Here is a 17,784-nt window from a genome sequence, read left to right on the forward strand (position 1 = left end):
AGTAAGGAGAATTTAAACACTATTATTTATTACCATTTTTTATTTACGGATGCATTTTCGGGCTGCTTTTTGGGTGTAACCCACACAAGACAACTTATTTCCCCAACTTACTGCCAGTGTTTTGGACATCAGCTCCCCTTGGCTCCAGCCAGCTCAAGTCAGGGATGATGGGAGCTGTAGTTGACTTGATCAATGTCTATGTGCTTTGGACAGCGGTTGATGTCCGAGAGTGTTCAAAAAATCTGTGTGAGCACCCAAATACCCCCTGCATTACTAGTATAGTGTTGGTGTGGTGTGTTTTCACGCCCTCTTGGTTGTGTCTGCTCAACTTATGGAATGATTCCTCATCCTCAACAGAATAGTTTAAACTCCTAAAAACGAGATGCTGTAGTACAATTGCCACTAATTCGACCCAGGTACCCCATCTGTGGGTCTAGTGTTCTATTTCCTGGTCAAGGAAGCAGTCTTCCAGTTTACCGTATTTTTCGCTCTATAAGACGCACCAGACCACAAGACGCACCTAGTTTTTGGAGAAGGTAAACAAGAAAAAAAATATTCTGAATCTCAGAAGCCAGAACAGCAAGAGGGATCGCTGCGCACTGAAAGCAGCGATCCCTCTTGCTGTTTTGACTTCTGGGATAGCTGCGCAGCCTGCATTCAGTCCATAAGACGCACACACATTTCCCCATACTTTTTAGGAGGGAAAAAGTGAGTCTTATAGAGCAAAAAATACGGTACTTTACAGGGCACATTTTCATTAGGTCTAAAGAAGGCGTAGTCAACATGGTACTCAGAGTTGTAGCCTAGCAGCATCGGGAGCACATCACTTTGTCTGCTCCTCTTGTACAGTATATAAATAACAGTGACCAAACCTGCCTGCAAGTCCTCGCCCGAGAAACAGACTTCCTTGTCTCGGAAATAGATGAGACACATGAAGAAGAGTGGGAGGGATAAGGAAAGACAACGGAGAAAATTATTGTTGTTATTAATTTGTACACTGCCCTATACCTGTAGATCTCACAAGATAAAATCACAACACAAAATTATTCCCTCCTTTTCTCCTTAGATACCATCCCTCCAGTTGTATTTGCATTAGGGCATGTGGACATCTTTTGCTTGCGTATCCTTTGGTTGTGAGCTAACGCATTTGTAGCACCACTGTTTCAGCTACTGTAAAAAATTGGGTATAAAATGCCACTCCTGAGAAGGGAATGAATTAACAGTGCTTTGAGGAAGAAGAATGTAGCTCAAGTTTGTTAGCCAGGCAAGGAGTCGACATTGTTCGCTTGTGGTTTTCGTTTTGTTCTGGTTTTTGCTGAAGACTAGCTCCTCAAAGCCCCTGCTCCCTCTCTCCCCAACAGCACTGTCAAGACACTTCACTGCTCATGGGCAAAAATGTTAAAACTGTGCGGTGGCTTTGTCATGTCAAATATGTAGCATGGGGGTGGACTGAGACCACCAAACTGTTATTAAATCACTTCTTTTTGCAAGGCGCCCCAAGCTATCTGGATGATAAGATGGTATCCGTACTGAAACATCTGCATTGTATGCCAGAGATGCCGAGGTGAAAAGTGTGTGTATGAGATTCGCTTTGCCACCTGGCTCCTCCCCTCCCCTCCAGCCATGAAATTTTACATGGGTTTCCTGCATGACAGCACAATATGCTGTTGTCATGCCAGATGTTGCAATCGTGTTTTATTCCTAATTGATGACCTAAAAGGTTTTGCCTCAGCTTCGCAGGAGGAATCTTCAGGTTATGTTTCCTCAATAAACTGAAACAGCCTCGTGTAGAAGTCAAAACACTGTATCACTCTTATTTCTTTTTAATTTTAAAAGAAGCATGGTCTGACTTCACAAGATTCACTTCACACCTCCAGCCTTCAGATGTCTTGTTTTGACAACACTATTTTAAAGATTATGAATGTGCCTTGATGTTTGTCCCGGCCGACCTTTAAAAGAAACTTTTTAAACAGAATCTTTAGCCTCCTCATCATCATACTTATTTTTAACTCCTTATATTTTTCTGTTGGAAAGAAAAATCCAATATCTGTTAATGAAAACACTATTCAAGATTAGTATAAGCATTTAAAAAGAAATGTGTCTCTTACTTTGCTCCCAAAAATAGATATAGAAGTCAGTTAATTTTAATGTGTTGTAAAATAATTCTACTCCACACTTTAATATTTTGTTATAATATTTCAAAATGTGTATAATAACTATTAATGTTATTCTTTCCCAGGGAAAGAATCCCTGTGGTATAAGTCCTGTTAGTCTGTGGCAAGAAACAACAACATAGAATCTTGTATCATGAAGACGAACAAATATATCAGCTTTTGTGGAACAGAAACCATGTCCCTCTGGGGATGTTCAGAAGCAGTGTGGTACCGTGGTTAGCGTGTCAAAATAGTACTAGGTGTACCCAGTTTCGAATCCCTACTCTGCTATGAAGCTCTCTGGTTCATCTTGCACCAGTCACAATACTCTTCTTCTCTGTGTGTTCAACTTGTGTGTGGCCAAGTGGGGTGAGAAGCTGGGCCACTGACCCCAATCTTTGTGGTAGACCCCCAAAGGTCTAAAATGGGGTCATCTATGTGTGTATTGGGATGCAGGTGGTGCTGTGGTCTAAACCACAGAGCCTAGGTCTTGCCGATCAGAAGGTTGGCAGTTTGAATTCCTGTTGCTCACTCCCTGCTCCTGCCAACCTAGCAGTTTGAAAGCACGTCAAAGTGCAAGTAGATAAATAGGTACCACTCCTGCAGGAAGGTAAACAGTGTTTCCGTGCGGTGCTCTGGTTCTCCAGAAGCGGCTTAGTCATGCTGGCCACATGACCCGGAAGCTGTACGCCGACTCCCTTGGCCAGTAAAGCAAGATGAGCACCGCAACTCCAGAGTCGGCCATGACTGGACCTAACGGTCAGGGGTCCCTTTACCTTTATGTGTGTAGAACGCTGTGCATGTAGGTCAGGGTCAAGGCTATCCTGGCCCATGATGTTGTGAAGACCTAATCTGACTCACGGAAATGTTGTGAGGGGTTTGTCAAAGAGGATTCATTCTGTTCATGGTGTGTAAGACTGTCGGTGGCTAGGAGCCATGCCTGCTATGTTCTCTCTCCACTGCCAGAGGCAGTATTCCTCTGAACACTGGTTGCCGGAAATCATGAGAAATCATGAATCACAATTGCGCTCATGCCCAGCTTGCAGGCTTCCCATAGTTGGCCATTGTGAGAAGGGGATACTGGGCTACATGGGCCAATGGCGTCATTCAGCAGGGCTGTTCTCCATTGCTGGCTTTCAAGGATGCCAGTGGTTGGCAGCAGAAGCTGAGATTGGAAAACAGCTGTGCTTTGCTTTGTACCGGTTTGTAACTTAAATAATTCTGTGAGGTTATATTTGTTGTTCTTAATGTTTAATGAAAATAATAAAAATCCTTTTTTTAAAATAAAAAAAAGACAATAAATGGAAAATATTAATTGTTGGCAGCAGAGGATGGTTCCAAGGAAAACACCCCTCTATTTGCCATTTTTAAACTCAGAGAAAAATAAAGTGTTGGCTACCGAAGGAGGACTCAAACTTTGCTGTTAATTTTTACGTCGGAGTATTATGGCACTTTATATTATTTGATGTTAGGCATATATTGTGTCTGTTAGAATCAGTCTTGTATTTTATTTGCGCAGTTTTATTTTAATTTGTGTTGGCTGCTCCGATCGTGCCTAATGTAAAGGTGGGCTGCACTTCAAATAAATATGTGCGTCTCTGAACATACACAGATAAATTTGTTCTATGCTGTGTTTGCAACTGGGCTTCCCTTCACAACTTTCTTCCTGTCTTCCTCTTCCTTTAAAAAACAAAAACAAAGCAAAACCGTCTACTCCAACCCTTTGTTACCTCTTCACCGATTCTTCTTTGGTAAAATAATACCGCCTTTTAAAGACTGTTCTTGATCTCTTACCACTGGAGCTCCAATTGGTAATTATATGTGTGATTATTATAGGAGAGCATTTCTCTCCTAAGCTGTACTGCTTGCACTGATTAACCTTTTGTGTTTTTGACAAGAAAGGCATATGTGAAAGCCTTTGAATTCACAAGTTCTCTGTTATAGAAGCTGGCGGATCGGATGTCACCAGTGTGGTTCTTTCTAAGCCAAGCCTGCGAGCTGCCATTGTCGGTGTATGTTAAAACTTGTAATAAAGGATGTGAAAACTTGTGCGTGACCGAGCAGTGAACTTCACCTTAACTATGCATCTTTATCGGAAGGTGGGGATGTAGACCTGTGAATGCAGCTCTCTGCGGTGTGCGTAGGTGCGTGCCTTTGTGTTGTGGTACTGGAGAGATCTCACGTAAACAATTACGTATCGGGTTTGTTCTCTTGTCTTGAAGCATCAGTTTCTAGCAAAATGCCTGGGACCCTTTCAGAGCAGTGTGTTTGTAATTATGTGCTAAGGTAAACATCATAGTTTTCTGAAACTCTGTTGTAGCTAATGGTCAAGAGATCACTTGGAAGGATAGGTGCCTTGTATAGTCATTCTGCATTTCTTGATCTTCTAGTGGCTACAATTTAGAGCATGGGTAGGCAACCTAAGGCCCGGGGGGCCGGATCCGGCCCATTCACCATCTAAATCCAGCCTGTGGACAGTCCGGGAATCAGCGTGTTTTTACATGAGTAGAATGTGTGCTTTTATTTAAAATGCATCTCTGGGTTATTTGTGGGGCCTGCCTGGTGTTTTTACATGAGTAGAATGTGTGCTTTTATTTAAAATGCATCTCTGGGTTATTTGTGGGGCTTAGGAATTTGTTCATTTTTTCCCTCTTCTTCAAAATATAGTCGTCCCCCCACCCCCCAGGCCTGAGGGACAGTGGACCGGCCCCCTGCTGAAAAAGTTTACTGACCCCTGGTTTAGAGCTTCTTGCCTGTTAACTTCCAGCAAGCTACCTTCACTGTACTCTTTTCAGCGCCTGCTAAAAACACTTTTGTTTAGACAAGCCTACCCAGATACATATAATGTTTTCATCTGTTTTTAGCTTATCGTTAATTTGATTATTATTTGATTTTTTTAAATAGTTGCTTTGAGCAGTTGTTTTTTTATTTTTACTGATTTTATTGCTTTATTCTTTTTGTAAAACCACTTTGAGGGGTTTTGCAAACAAACGGTATATGAATTGCATGGAATACTTACATGCGTGCATGGATACAATTTCTAGGGTTGGTTGCTTCCATAAAACACTGCTACTTTTTTCCTTGCCAAGTTTCTGTACCAATTGACAGGAGTTTCAGGGTCTTGAACTAAGAACCTTTGGTTCTGTGTGCAGCCCCCTCATGCGCTGAGCTGTCATTAGGGATGAGCAAATATTTCAATTTCAGTTCTCATTTTTCCAAACCTATGTCCATTCCTCCACATTTCCACATCATTGTGCAATATCTTCTTTTTTTAAGTCTTTGTGAAAATTCACCAGCATTTGGTGCAGATGTATCCTAATACAGTTTGTTTGTAGTTTTCACTAACGTAGGCACACTTTTAACCTAGTATTTTTGTACACATTGCTTGGCTGGAGAACTGGATTGCAAAATTCAGTGAAGTGTGAACTTCAAAGAACGGCTGTGTTTTGGTTTGCATACCTCTTTCGGTATCTGTGCATTAGGTAAGCTCGCCTTTGAGTACAAACCGAATCAAATTTCTCCCCCATCCTCAGCTATCAGAAATGAATTTTGGAACATTCCAGAATATTGAAAAGTATCACAAACGAAACCCACTCAGCAGATACATAAACAAGAACTTGAAAGGCTTGGGAAGGAAAACGCACGCAGCAGATTGTTACTTGTAATACTGAATTGAATTTGAGACGCAGGGCCCAAAAGCTGACATGGACACTTCCTGGTATAGCATGCCAGGCGTATCAACACACTGCAAACACCTTCTTGGAGTGACATACTCTCAGGCTTCAGAATAGCACTTCCCACCTGAGTTGGCTGTTTGACCTTGCTGAACAGGAAGGACTACACATGTCTTCCTGTTTGGGGTGTGACCTTGCTGAAGCAGTGAAGTCTATCTGTCTCTTGTGTGTTCCTACGCAGTCCTCAACCCTGACTGTGACGGGCAGGGCCGGATTTAGGTTTGATGAGGCCCTCAGCTACTGAAGATAATGGGGCCCTTTATATGTCCAGCTGTCCTTTATCAACAACAAATTGTCACTGTTTTATGTGTTGAATATATGCTATATGGTAATTTATGGACCTAATAGGTATCTAAAGTCATTTGCACATTACCAAAGTTATCAATTATCAAAGTAATTGTTGAACTGAAATACAATTAAGAAGTATATTAATTGTGGGGCCCTAAACTATAGCTTGTTTAGCTTATACGTAATCCAGCACTGGTGACAGGCAGCTATGACAGGGAGAATCTTTTGCTGATGGATAATTAGGCTTTGGGAACGATTGAATGGTCCCGTCGCACCAAAAAAGAATTACCCACAATGACTGATTGGAAAGATGCAAGGCTAGAACAAGGAATTGTCCAGAGATGCAGCTACCTGTTCCCTCTGTGTGTGGATGCTTTGGACAAAATTGAGCCCTTAATTACTCATAGTACACAGTTTGAGAATTACAGAATGAGCAGTGCAGCTCATTCAGCGTTCTTTGAAGGGGCTGTAGCACTGTGGTAGAGCACATGCTTTTCACAGGTTCAAGTCCCAGTTATCTCCAAGTAGGGCTGGAATAAGACCTCTGTCTGAAACCATGGAGAGTTCTACAGTCAGTGTAGAGAATATTGGACTATACACACCAGGGGTCTCTGTATAAGGCAGCTTCCTATCTATTAACACAAATTATCAAAACAAAGGCCTCCAACTCCCTGGCTTTGGGATTTATCCACGCCAAAATGCAATAAATAAAAAGTTTAAAAATTAAGCTTTTAAAACTCTCCATTGATATTCTCAGTGTGGGCTTTGAAAAAGCCAAATGGCTATGTGTGATCAGGTTGCAGAGCCACGGGAAAAATTCATTCTCTCCCCAGAAGACCACTGGTCTAGCAGAGCAATCCAGCTGGCAGAGGTGGAGGGAGGCCAATTTATGGAGTAACAGTTTTAATCTGTTGGTGACTCTTTAGAGCAGTGGTACACTGAGGACTGCAAGGGAAGGGGTAGAATCTAAAATCTCCATTGTCAGCAGTGAAATCTTGATCCAGCTCAAAATATGCTCCCACTTAATTGGACAACTCTGTGTGAGTGTGTATCTATCTACCTACCTCAATCTATGTTGAGATTCCACCATTATAGGGGGGTTGGACTGGATAATCCTTGGAGGCCCTTCCAACTCTACAGTTCCATGATTCTGTGATCTATGTTAGTCAACTAAAAGTGTTTAATTGGCTTGGCCATCTGTTAGCTATTGCAGCTCTAATAATAAAATAAATAATGTTTGTTCTCTGCGGAATTGCAACATATATAGATAGAGGTATGTAGACCGTTTTGAGAAAACATTGTTCTTGGGTTACTATTTGATGAGAAATGAGTTGAGATATTGGTTACAGTGATATCACGGTATTGTCATTTGAGGACATGCCAAGGAGTGTGTGCATACTTTTGTGTGCTTGAACAAACGCTATGCAAATACAGTGGTACCTCGGGTTACAGACTCTTCAGGTTATAGACTCCACTAATGCAGAAATAGTACCTCGGGTTAAGAACTTTGCTTCAGGATGAGAACAGAAATCGTGTGGCAGCAGTGGGAGGCCCCATTAGCTAAAGTGGTACCTCAGGTTAAGAACAGTTTCAGGTTAAGAATGGACCTCCAGAACGAGTTAAGTTCTTAACCAGAGGTACCACTGTATATCAATATAAACTATCCAGGACTAGCAACAACAATGCAATAGGAAGATTGGACCATTCACACAGTGTCAGATATCTGGTTGCAGTTGATGCACAAGCTTAGTGAATATTAGTGCAATGTATGTGACGCAAGTGGCGCTGTGTTCTAAACCACAGAGCCTAGGACTTGCTGATCAGAAGGTCGGCGGTTCGAATCCCCGCAATGGGGTGAGCTCCCGTTGCTTGGTCCCTGCTCCTGCCAACCTAGCAGTTCGAAAGCACGTCAATGTGCAAGTAGATAAATAGGTACCGCTCCAGCGGGAAGGTAAACGGCGTTTCTGTGCACTGCTTTGGTTCGCCAGAAGCAGCTTAGTCATTCTGGCCACATGACCTGGAAGCTATCGGCAGACAAATGCCGGCTCCTTGGCCTATAGAGTGAGATCAGCGCCGCAACCCCAGAGTCGTCCGTGACAACCTAACGGTCAGGGATACCTTTACCTTTATCTTTATGTGACCGGGGTAACTGATGACTATAGTATAAGAGAGCATACATGATGCATGATAACGTTTATGTTTTGAAACTGTGTACTGAAAACAACCGTTTCAGCTCAGATGTATAAATTTTGCACATGTTGTCTCACTTAAGATATGTAGCTAGAATATTTGTAAAATTATAACTTTGGATACTTTCACAGAACAGGGCAGCTACAATTGAAATTCATATTTCTTAAAACGTTCACTTAACAAAATCTATCCACAGCATCCATTAATTGATTAATTCTGCTGAATGAAAAATAGAGTTATGTTTATTTCTTTATTTAAAGATTTATAAATGGTTTCCTAGGAAATATTTCCAAAGCAGTGTACAGCACTGAAAAAATATTAACAGTGTTCTTTTTAAAAAGAGATGGAGAAAAGTGAACAACTGATTATGAGGGCCACACATCACAGTAATCTGTTATTTTATGTTCTGATTGTCTAAATTACTAAATTACCCAGATTTCCAGCTCAAAATGTGGTGTAAAATAAATTTTGTTAACTGTTTATGTAATTTGCCTAAGCTAATTTTATGTTTGCTTCAAAAGTTGGTTAACGGTGTGTTTGTGTTGATATCTGATTACGGAGGCATGTAGGGTCCTCTTACTTAATCTCTCACTTGCATTTTTAAAAAGTAGACCCCAAAAAAGTTTACATGATGGGATTAGTTTCTAGAGGTGCTTTGATGAAAATGTGCTACATATTTTTACAATAAAATAGCATTTTCTCATGTGAAACTCTCCCCCACGCCCACCTCTTGGTATCCTGTAACTTTATTTTTCTTGCTCCACAGAACGAAAGTTACCAACACTGGACAGACGCAACAAAATGTACTTACTTAGTCCTACATTTCACAGGACACCATTCTTATTTTTTTATTTTATTTTTTGCTCTTTTCTCCCCCCCCCCCCCCCCAGTTTCCATTGCGAGAAGAGTACAGGACCCATTAGCTGAGCTAGTGAAAATTGAGCCCAAACACATTGGAGTTGGAATGTACCAGGTAAGGCAGTGCAGATCATTTTAATCTAAGTATAATCCAACCTGATATGAAGGAACACTGAAACAGTGCTTGGTAATTAAGTGTCAACTAGTTATATGTCTGCTTTAAAAGATTTGTGGAATGGTAATAAATATTTATAAGTCCTGGTGCAGGTTTTTTCTTTAAAAATTCCCTGGCTTTAACGATTGCGACTGAGACTTAGCGATGGCTGCAGCCAGATTTATTGTCTATTAAAAACATCAGATCAGGCTGGTAACCTGATCTGCAAAGCCTTCTCTCTTTCACATTGCTACAACAATGGGTTGGTGTTTTTTTTAAGCCCTCTTGGGAAAACACTATAAGATATTGATTCTCCACTCAGAGACTATTGGCCTACATCCTTGTCTATGACATTTCTTCAGCTATTTGATCCGGGAGCCTTTATTCCCCATACCTTTAAAATTAATTAAATATGAAGTGGAAACATTTTAATGATTAAAAAATACATTTGAGCAAATACGTATGTTAGCATATGGTAGAAATTTCCAGTGTTTTTGAAATTGGCAGTGGTGTAAATAGTATGTGGCCATGAACATGTAATCCGTTGTAATGAAAATCATTTTCAGAACTGTAAATCTGATGGGTTTTTTTCCTTCACGCGGGGGGGGGGGGGGCATCCAATGTAGTGTGGAAAGTGGCATGGGGGTTCCAGGAAGAAACACTGGAAATAGTATTTACTTCTTTTAGTGGTCACCTTCGGTGGTTCAGAAGCAGAAGAGCAGCTGTGGTTTTTAGTCACAATACTAAACAACAAAAATTCTATCAACTTGTTTGTGGGTGCTAGGTTATACTAGGCCTTCAAAAATGTCCAGACTTCAGGAAGTGAATCTCATATTTGCTAGATCCTTCTCACCAAGTTGACACTGTTAAGGAGGCAGTTCGTCAAACTTAAGAGTTCTCCTAAATATATGAGAGTCAGGTGCACTGATTGTTCATCTATACACTGCTTGATTGCAAAAGCAGAAAAACAAAACCCTCAAATCAGTTTACGAAAAGATAAAACAATATCAAGGTGGGATCACAACCATACTTAAAAGCATACAAAAGTTAAAATACTAAAAAAAAACCAATACTATTAATTACCAGATGCTTGGAACCCACATGGCTTCTGTTGATTCATGTTCTGATCATTGATGTTTCTCCACAAAGCTAGAAAAAAGCAAACATCTCATGCTTATCAGAGAGCACAAATTAAAACATTTCGAAAAGGAATTGTGTCCAAGCACATTTTTTAGAAGTGAGTTTAGAACCCAAACATTGGAGGGGAGTCTTGGTTGCTGTTGTTGTTTTTAAATCTTCGTCTCAATTCATGATCAAAATAATTTGGCAGCATTCCTAGTGAGGGCATATAAATCAAAGGAATGGAGGGCCTCACATATGTGATCTGTTGTTGCTGCCACTAGATCAAACATTGGCATGAGCCCCCTTGAGAGCACTGTCTGGTGTTTTAAAGGCTATACAGGCCTGCTGAGGAGACCAGGTACTGAAATTAATACTCTGGCGTGGTCGAGATGACAAGTGTGTCTTGCCGGTTCCTCCCTGCTCCTCCAGTGACAGCAGAGAGTAGACAATACCTTTAGGTAGACAAAACCTCTTGTCAGAAGTTTTTAAGTGAAAATATCACCCCAGAAGGTATCTAAGATGCATGCTCAGTGATGTAAAGGAATTCTGAATCACCAGAGCATTCAGTGCCACTTAGGGAGACAAATTGTTCAACTTGTGTGTCAAAAGTGTTATTATCCTTCGGCAACAGAACAAGTCTAAGGGGAGCGGATTAAATTTTTGTGACTTTTCTTCCTTTAAGCGTACATAGTTGTTTGTTTTCAGCTGAACAGCTGAAGGAAGAGGAGGAAGAGGAAGACCTTTGGGTTTAAGTCCACCCAGGGGTAAAAGTAAACACACTCGGCTAATAGTTGCTCTGTAGTAACAAAGTGCCAGCATTACCCCAGTTCAATGGGTTGAGACTTCTGTGAGGTGGAGTCACAGCGCAGTCTTCTCCTACCTAGCCCAGGATTTCTTATGTTGCAGAGGCCCTTCTGTTTCTTTAGAGCAGAAAAGATTAGCCCTGTACTGGATCCTTTGCCACAAATTTAACATTAGTAAAAAACCTGCACCATTTTGACATTGCAGATTTTATTGACCAGCCATATTTGCGAACGTAGCTTAAAAAAAAAAATCATTTCAGTAATAAATTCCTCCTTGTTCTACACTCTGAAATCTTCTCTCCTTAACACATTTGGGAAATTAACATCCTTTAAGCATATGAGAGATAATGTGTATAGTTTTTCAAGCCCCCAGAAGGGAAGCATACTTGGTTCCAGATGTAACTGCAGCATTTTGTGTCAAATAAAATCTGCGAATAATGCTTTTATATGTAGACTCCTTAAGGGAAAACAGTTGAACTAATTTCTCCCCCTAGTTTCCATGTATTGCTCCAGGGTCCTGATCAAAGAAGGATTTTATAAAGTATAATTGGAATACCTAATGTGAAGTTTAAATACAATGCGGCTAACGCCATTCCTTCTCCTCTTGCCCTCCTTCTGGCCTTCTCCTCTTCCCTTGGTGGTTTAATGTGTAGCGGGTTTCTCCCCCACCCGCTTTCCTCTTCCCAAACATTTTGTTCTGGGGCCTTTTCCATTCCAAAATGAAACTGGATATTTTACAGTCAAGCTTTTTGGTAACTTTAAAAAAAATTTAAAAAATCAAGATTGACAGAAAGGGGCTTGAGACCATTTTCTTAAAATAACCTATTGGAAGTTGAGGGAACGCTGTTTTCACGAAGGGGTCGCTTCCCCTTTAATTGACAGTGGGAGATTTCCTTTAATAATCTCAAGTGTCCTGTCGGTATTGCTGTCATATGAATCTAGGCTGGGTTTTAAAGTTTTTGCACCTAATTCTTTCGACATTTAGTGCCATGAATAGGCCCATTAAATTGTAGCAGGGTCTTCTCAGTTGGGTCCCATGGGGAAGCCAACCGTTCTTCGCTGCTGGCAAGCAGAGTGGATGTTTTTCTATCTGCTCTTGGTATGCACTTTTTACGCTTGGGCCAAGCCCAATGATCAGTGTATGCAGTCAGGCTTTGTTGAAAGGGAATATCGGGATCCCTCTCGTGATACGTTGTGGGACTGACTGCATAACACCACTCATGGTTAAGTGAATTCCACTTTAGCAGCTGTTCAAAAAGGTTCTATCACGCAAGTTGTGACCCTCTTAAGAATGCACACTGGGGTAAGGAACTTACGGCACTACAGGATGAGAAGCCTATCTCAGAAGACACTTCTATATTTTTGAATTATGTGGGCTTTGAGTTCTCCTGCCTTTGGGGTGAGACAGGTGGTTTCTGAAGAGACGGCCTTTTCTGTGTTGGCAACCTGGCCTTGAAACTCCTTGCCTAGGAGAGTTTCCATTTATAGAAAATGGAAACTTCTGAGCACCCATAATTTTTAATTATGGAGAGGACACATGTTTATTACATGATATCCGTTTCAGTGGGTTTACACTGAACTTCACTTCAAATGTTTTCCACTTTGATAAGTACAAATCTGAGATAAGATGTGGAGCTTTCAAAAACTAAAAGTACAGCTTTCCACATTTGAGGAAGTTTTAAGAAACACTCTTTTCTCACAAAATAATCACATGGTCGAAATTTAAGTATCAGTGAATAGGAATCTATTAGGAGGATATGAATTTTCCAACCTTTAGAGATTTCCACACAATATGGCAGCTTTTCAAGGTTAGATGCTTCCCTCTAAAAGACCTATATACTAAAAATCTTGTGCTTTAAGGATCGAGGGGAGATGGCATACACAAACCCATAGATATAATAGATACTCAGTATCTTTCATCTTTAAAACTTGCTGCTGTTTTATTCTTGAATGCAAAGATGTACATAGATTCCCTGTGTTTACTTCAGTAGTCCTGGATTGTGTGTGTGTAACTGATAGAAACTATGTGTATAGATGTGTTTTTCCACTTAGTGCTTAGAAATGTATATATGAATAGGACTGCAGGGTATTTCAGGTACAATAGAAGGCTGGTGTCTTGAGACAGTTGCTTGCAAAAAGTGATTTTGAGGGATGATGTGCCGCTGAGTGATTTTTAAACCTCTGAGGTGTGATTATGTCATAACAACTATAACTTCTGGACTTGCTTTATTACTTTTATTAAAACAAATATGTATGAAGGGACTTTGTATTCTTTTCGTGTGTGTGATGAGGGAAATGAGGTGGTTAATTTATGAGGTGAACAGAACTTCCAGAGAGCAGAGTGCCATTTGCTTAGATGTGCTTAAACCACACATTTTGCAGGGAAACAATTGTTCAGTGGTCTGATTTGTGGGGTTTTGCTGTCAACGTTAAACTGTGCAGTCCCTCCCCTTCCAAACGGCTATTTTACATTTTTGCCCCTTTGTCCCAAAGTAATTGGTCTTCTGTCTTTTAACAAAGTGGCATTATATCAAATCATAATATTAGTGGTGGTCACCCACTCTTAACACCTTTCTGAGTGCAGGATGCAACTCCAGCGTCTATGAAATGACCTTCAAGCTACTGCCTAACTCAGGCTTCCTCAACCTCAGCCCTCCAGATGTTTTGAGACTACAATTCCCATCATCCCTGACCACTGGTCCTGCTAGCTAGGGATCATGGGAATTGTAGGCCAAAAACATCTGGAGGACCGAGGCTGAGGACGCCTGGCTTAACTACTTCAGTGAATATATGATAAAAGTTATATCTGAGGTTTGTGTATTTTGGTTATTTCTTAATCAGTCTACTTGTCCTTACATTGAATACAATACACGTGCTTACATGAGCATTTTGAGAACATTTAAAATCGTACCTGGAATCACTAGTGAATACTAAAAAAAAAAATATGTAGGAAGGAGCAGGATCCCAAATTACTACTTAGACTCAACTAAAACAATGGGCAAACTGGTCTATGTCACTTTTGATTGTATTTACCTATATCTCTATTCTGTTTCCACATTAATCCACAGGTTGGTTGGTTTTTTTAAAGTTTGCTTACAATACAGATTTAGGGTGCAATGATATGGTCTTTGGGAGGATGTCCCAGGGGCAATAGATTAGATCAGAATTACCCCTCTGCTGTTAAGAGACAGAGTTCTGAATCTGGAAAGGTTGATCTGATGTCAGTCAGAGCCTCCTTCTCCATAGATGACAGTGCTCCAAATTAGCACAGAGTCTCTTGTTCCATTTATGCAATGATTTACCCTTGTGCAACAGAACTTATCCCCTTCCTCCTCTCATATGTCTCCTAAATCTTTTATTGGGGTTTCCCCAACCACCCAGAGCATTTGGGGGGGGGTATGCGCAGGGGGAGGATGGGGGGAGAATTCCATTGTGCAAGCTCAAATCCTTGCGCTAATTAGGGCATTGGGCACCGCCCTTGAGAGCCAGTGATGATGTAGTGGTTAAGAGCGGTAGACTCGTAATCTGATGAACCGAGTTTCTCCACATGCACCTGCTGGGTGACCTTGGGCCAGTCACACTTCTCTGAAGTCTCTCAGCCCCACTCACCTCACAGAGTGTTTGTTGTGGGGGAGGAAGGGAAAGGAGATTGTTAGCCGTTTTGAGACTCCTTCGGGTAGTGATAAAGCGGGATAACAAATCCAAACTCCTCCTCCTCCTCCTTGTCTTCTTCTTCTTCTTCTTCTTCTTCTTCTTCTTCTTCTTCTTCTTCGTGATGGCAACAGTTCCTTTGACAACCTGGCCGAGCGAATGTTAGCATTCTGATGTTGGTAGGGTGAAAAAGGGGACATCCCAGATGGCAGGTTGGATCCAAAGCTGTCCCTGACATTCCTCTAAATGGGGGGGGGGGGGATAGACACACTTCTGAGCATGTCTGTATGTCTTTCCACCCCATTGTTTCTAGTGAGACAGAAAATGAAACATAAGGTTGTTGTTTTTTAAAAAAAAGGTTTCTTACTGACAGAAGCTGAGAAAAGAACACAAAGCAAGGCATTGGATTTCACCTTGATATTTCTTATCCATGTTAGGATTGTAATGCTAAAAACCATGTTGTGCCTCCCTAATTGGAGGCGGTGTACCTGTTTGCAGGCTTCCCATAAGCATTAGGCTGGTCACTGTGAAAACAGAATGCTTAACTTGAGCAGGAGTCAGCAACCTTTTTCAGCCATGGGCCTGTGGTGGGCCGGACTATATATATTTTTTGGGGAGGGATGAACAAATTCCAATGCCCCACAAATAACCCAGAGATGCATTTTAAATAAAAAGACACATTCTACTAATGTAAAAACACACTGATTCCTGGAGTGTCCATGGGCCGGATTAAGAAGGCGATTGGGCTGCATCCGGCCCCCGGGCCTTAGGTTGCCTACCCCTGAACTAGAGGGACAGCAGGGCTCTTTGCACATTCTTAAGATAGAATTTGCTACTCTACCTGCGAGCATCTCTTGTATCCATGCACCAAATTCCCTGCTCCAGTAATCTGCTTCTTCCCTTCTTATACACTGCTGGGCTATACAAACTAGATGGGCCTTTGGCCTGGTCCAGCATGTCATGGAACTGCCATCGGAGCTGGAGGCGGAGAGGAGGCTCCAGAGGGATGCTGGAGAGGGTCCCAGTAGGGAGAGAGGTAGCCCATCCGCTGGGGAAGGAAATCAGCGTAACACCAGTGGAGAAGGGGGGGAGATGGGGGAATCGGAGAGGTGGCTCCAGGACTCCTCGCCGGAGACCAGCGGAGAGGGCACGAGTAGTCCACTGCCCACACCCACTGTGCGCAGAAGACTTCCGCGCAGGCAAAGTAGGAGGAGACTGGGCGTCAAACAGCTTCTATGCTGGAAGAGGTTCAAGAAACGCCCACTAATGGATTCTGCCAGCGACTGAGGCAGCCACGGAACTTGGGGCTGTCCAGACAGAAAGGGTTCAACCAGGCAACCTAGCCAGGAGTAACGGCAACTTACGCACGAGCAACCCCCAGAACCATTACACAGCATGACTCTCTTATGTTCCTATACATTCAAATAGCCGAGAATCTGGTTTCAGCCTTCAAATAAGTGTGAAATCTGCTAGACTGTTAAGTTCTGATACATGCATCAGTCCAACATTACATATAAGAATTACATTATACGTAGGAATTTTGAAAGTTAGAATTTGTCAAGCATCCCTCCCTACTCATATAAAAGGGCTTGTCTTGTGCTTGGTTTGGTACAATTTTTTTTTACTGTATTTTTTTTCAACAGCTGACCCCCATGTCATATCAAAATCTGTTTCTTTCCTTTCATTCAACAGTGTAACACGGTTGCTTTTCTCTCTCGTTATAACTGGTTGTAAATTTTTTTGTTGTAGTGTCTATTTTTCTACGATTGTACAATTCTTTTTTTTAAAAAAAATGTTTCAGAAGCAGAAAATCAAATCTGAGGCCCATTGGGCTCCTAGAACTAGCTGAACAATTATTTTGATGCTGGCTGAGGTTTTAAAACTCTTTGAAACTTTTGCGAAGCTGTATAATTTAGCATGAAAAAGTTACCAAGATTATTTTAAAAGCTTCTTTAATCTTTTTGTTTCTCTACTGTTCCCAATTTTAATCAATATTCCACTTCATCTTGTGACTTTAGCAACATAGTTTCATGCAGTCAATATTTTAAAAAAGGATTGTGTTCTTCTCTTTTCTGTTTTCTATAACAGATATGTATATAAAGCATGCATTTTTGGTTGTGTTTTACAATTTCATACTTTCTAGATTTTATCCGTCTAACAACTTTTTTGCAACTGCTCTCCCCCTCAAAACAACACTCTTGTTATAGAAACTAATATCTTGTTTTATTATACAGTGATTATTATCTTTGACCTTTATTTTTGGATCACCAACAAAAATATACACTTTTTTCTATGTCAGTCATTGTCTAAAATTTCATCTTTGTTCTGCTTTCCATTACATGCCATGAATTATATGAAATTAAATTAATCGCTACTCTAAACAAAAATTAAATGTGCCGTAATCCAGAGTTACGTTGTTTGCTTTTACAACTGTAAGTCATAAGTAATTAATTTTCCTTGGAAAATTAATTCACTTACCATTCCCAGTAGCATCATATGTTGACACAGGATTATAGATAGTTTAATGTTTTTCTTCAGCAAGTTGGCCTCAACTTTGGAAGACCTTAAATCAAAACAAATTCAAATTTACTCAACTGCATACATTCAGGGTTATTTAAGATGAATGTTGTCTTTATTGCTGTCATCCAGATGATGATTCGAAAACTGCATTCAGACTTTTGCAAAAATCATATGCCTGCGGACAGTTTGCCAATTTCTTCTTTTTGTTTTGTTTCACATTTCCTCCAATGTTAAGTTCAACCAAGGTTGACCACTACAAGACTAAACAAGGAAACTCACCAAAACTTCAGCCTCAGGATTTTTGAGAAGTG

At 40.9% G+C, this 17,784-nt stretch overlaps 1 protein-coding gene across 1 annotated transcript in view; it reads left to right on the top strand.

Annotated features, from left to right (window-relative positions):
* SRBD1 (S1 RNA binding domain 1) overlaps positions 1 to 17,784 on the top strand; it is a 170,669-nt gene that overhangs the window by 91,836 nt on the left and 61,049 nt on the right. The window contains exon 16 of the mRNA XM_083433000.1: positions 9,256 to 9,338. Coding sequence (XP_083289126.1) covers positions 9,256 to 9,338 — 83 coding nt within the window. The remainder of the gene's footprint in view (positions 1 to 9,255; positions 9,339 to 17,784) is intronic.

The sequence above is a fragment of the Podarcis tiliguerta genome (assembly GCF_965153285.1).
Source record: "Podarcis tiliguerta genome assembly, chromosome: 3".
NCBI lineage: Eukaryota > Metazoa > Chordata > Lepidosauria > Squamata > Lacertidae > Podarcis > Podarcis tiliguerta.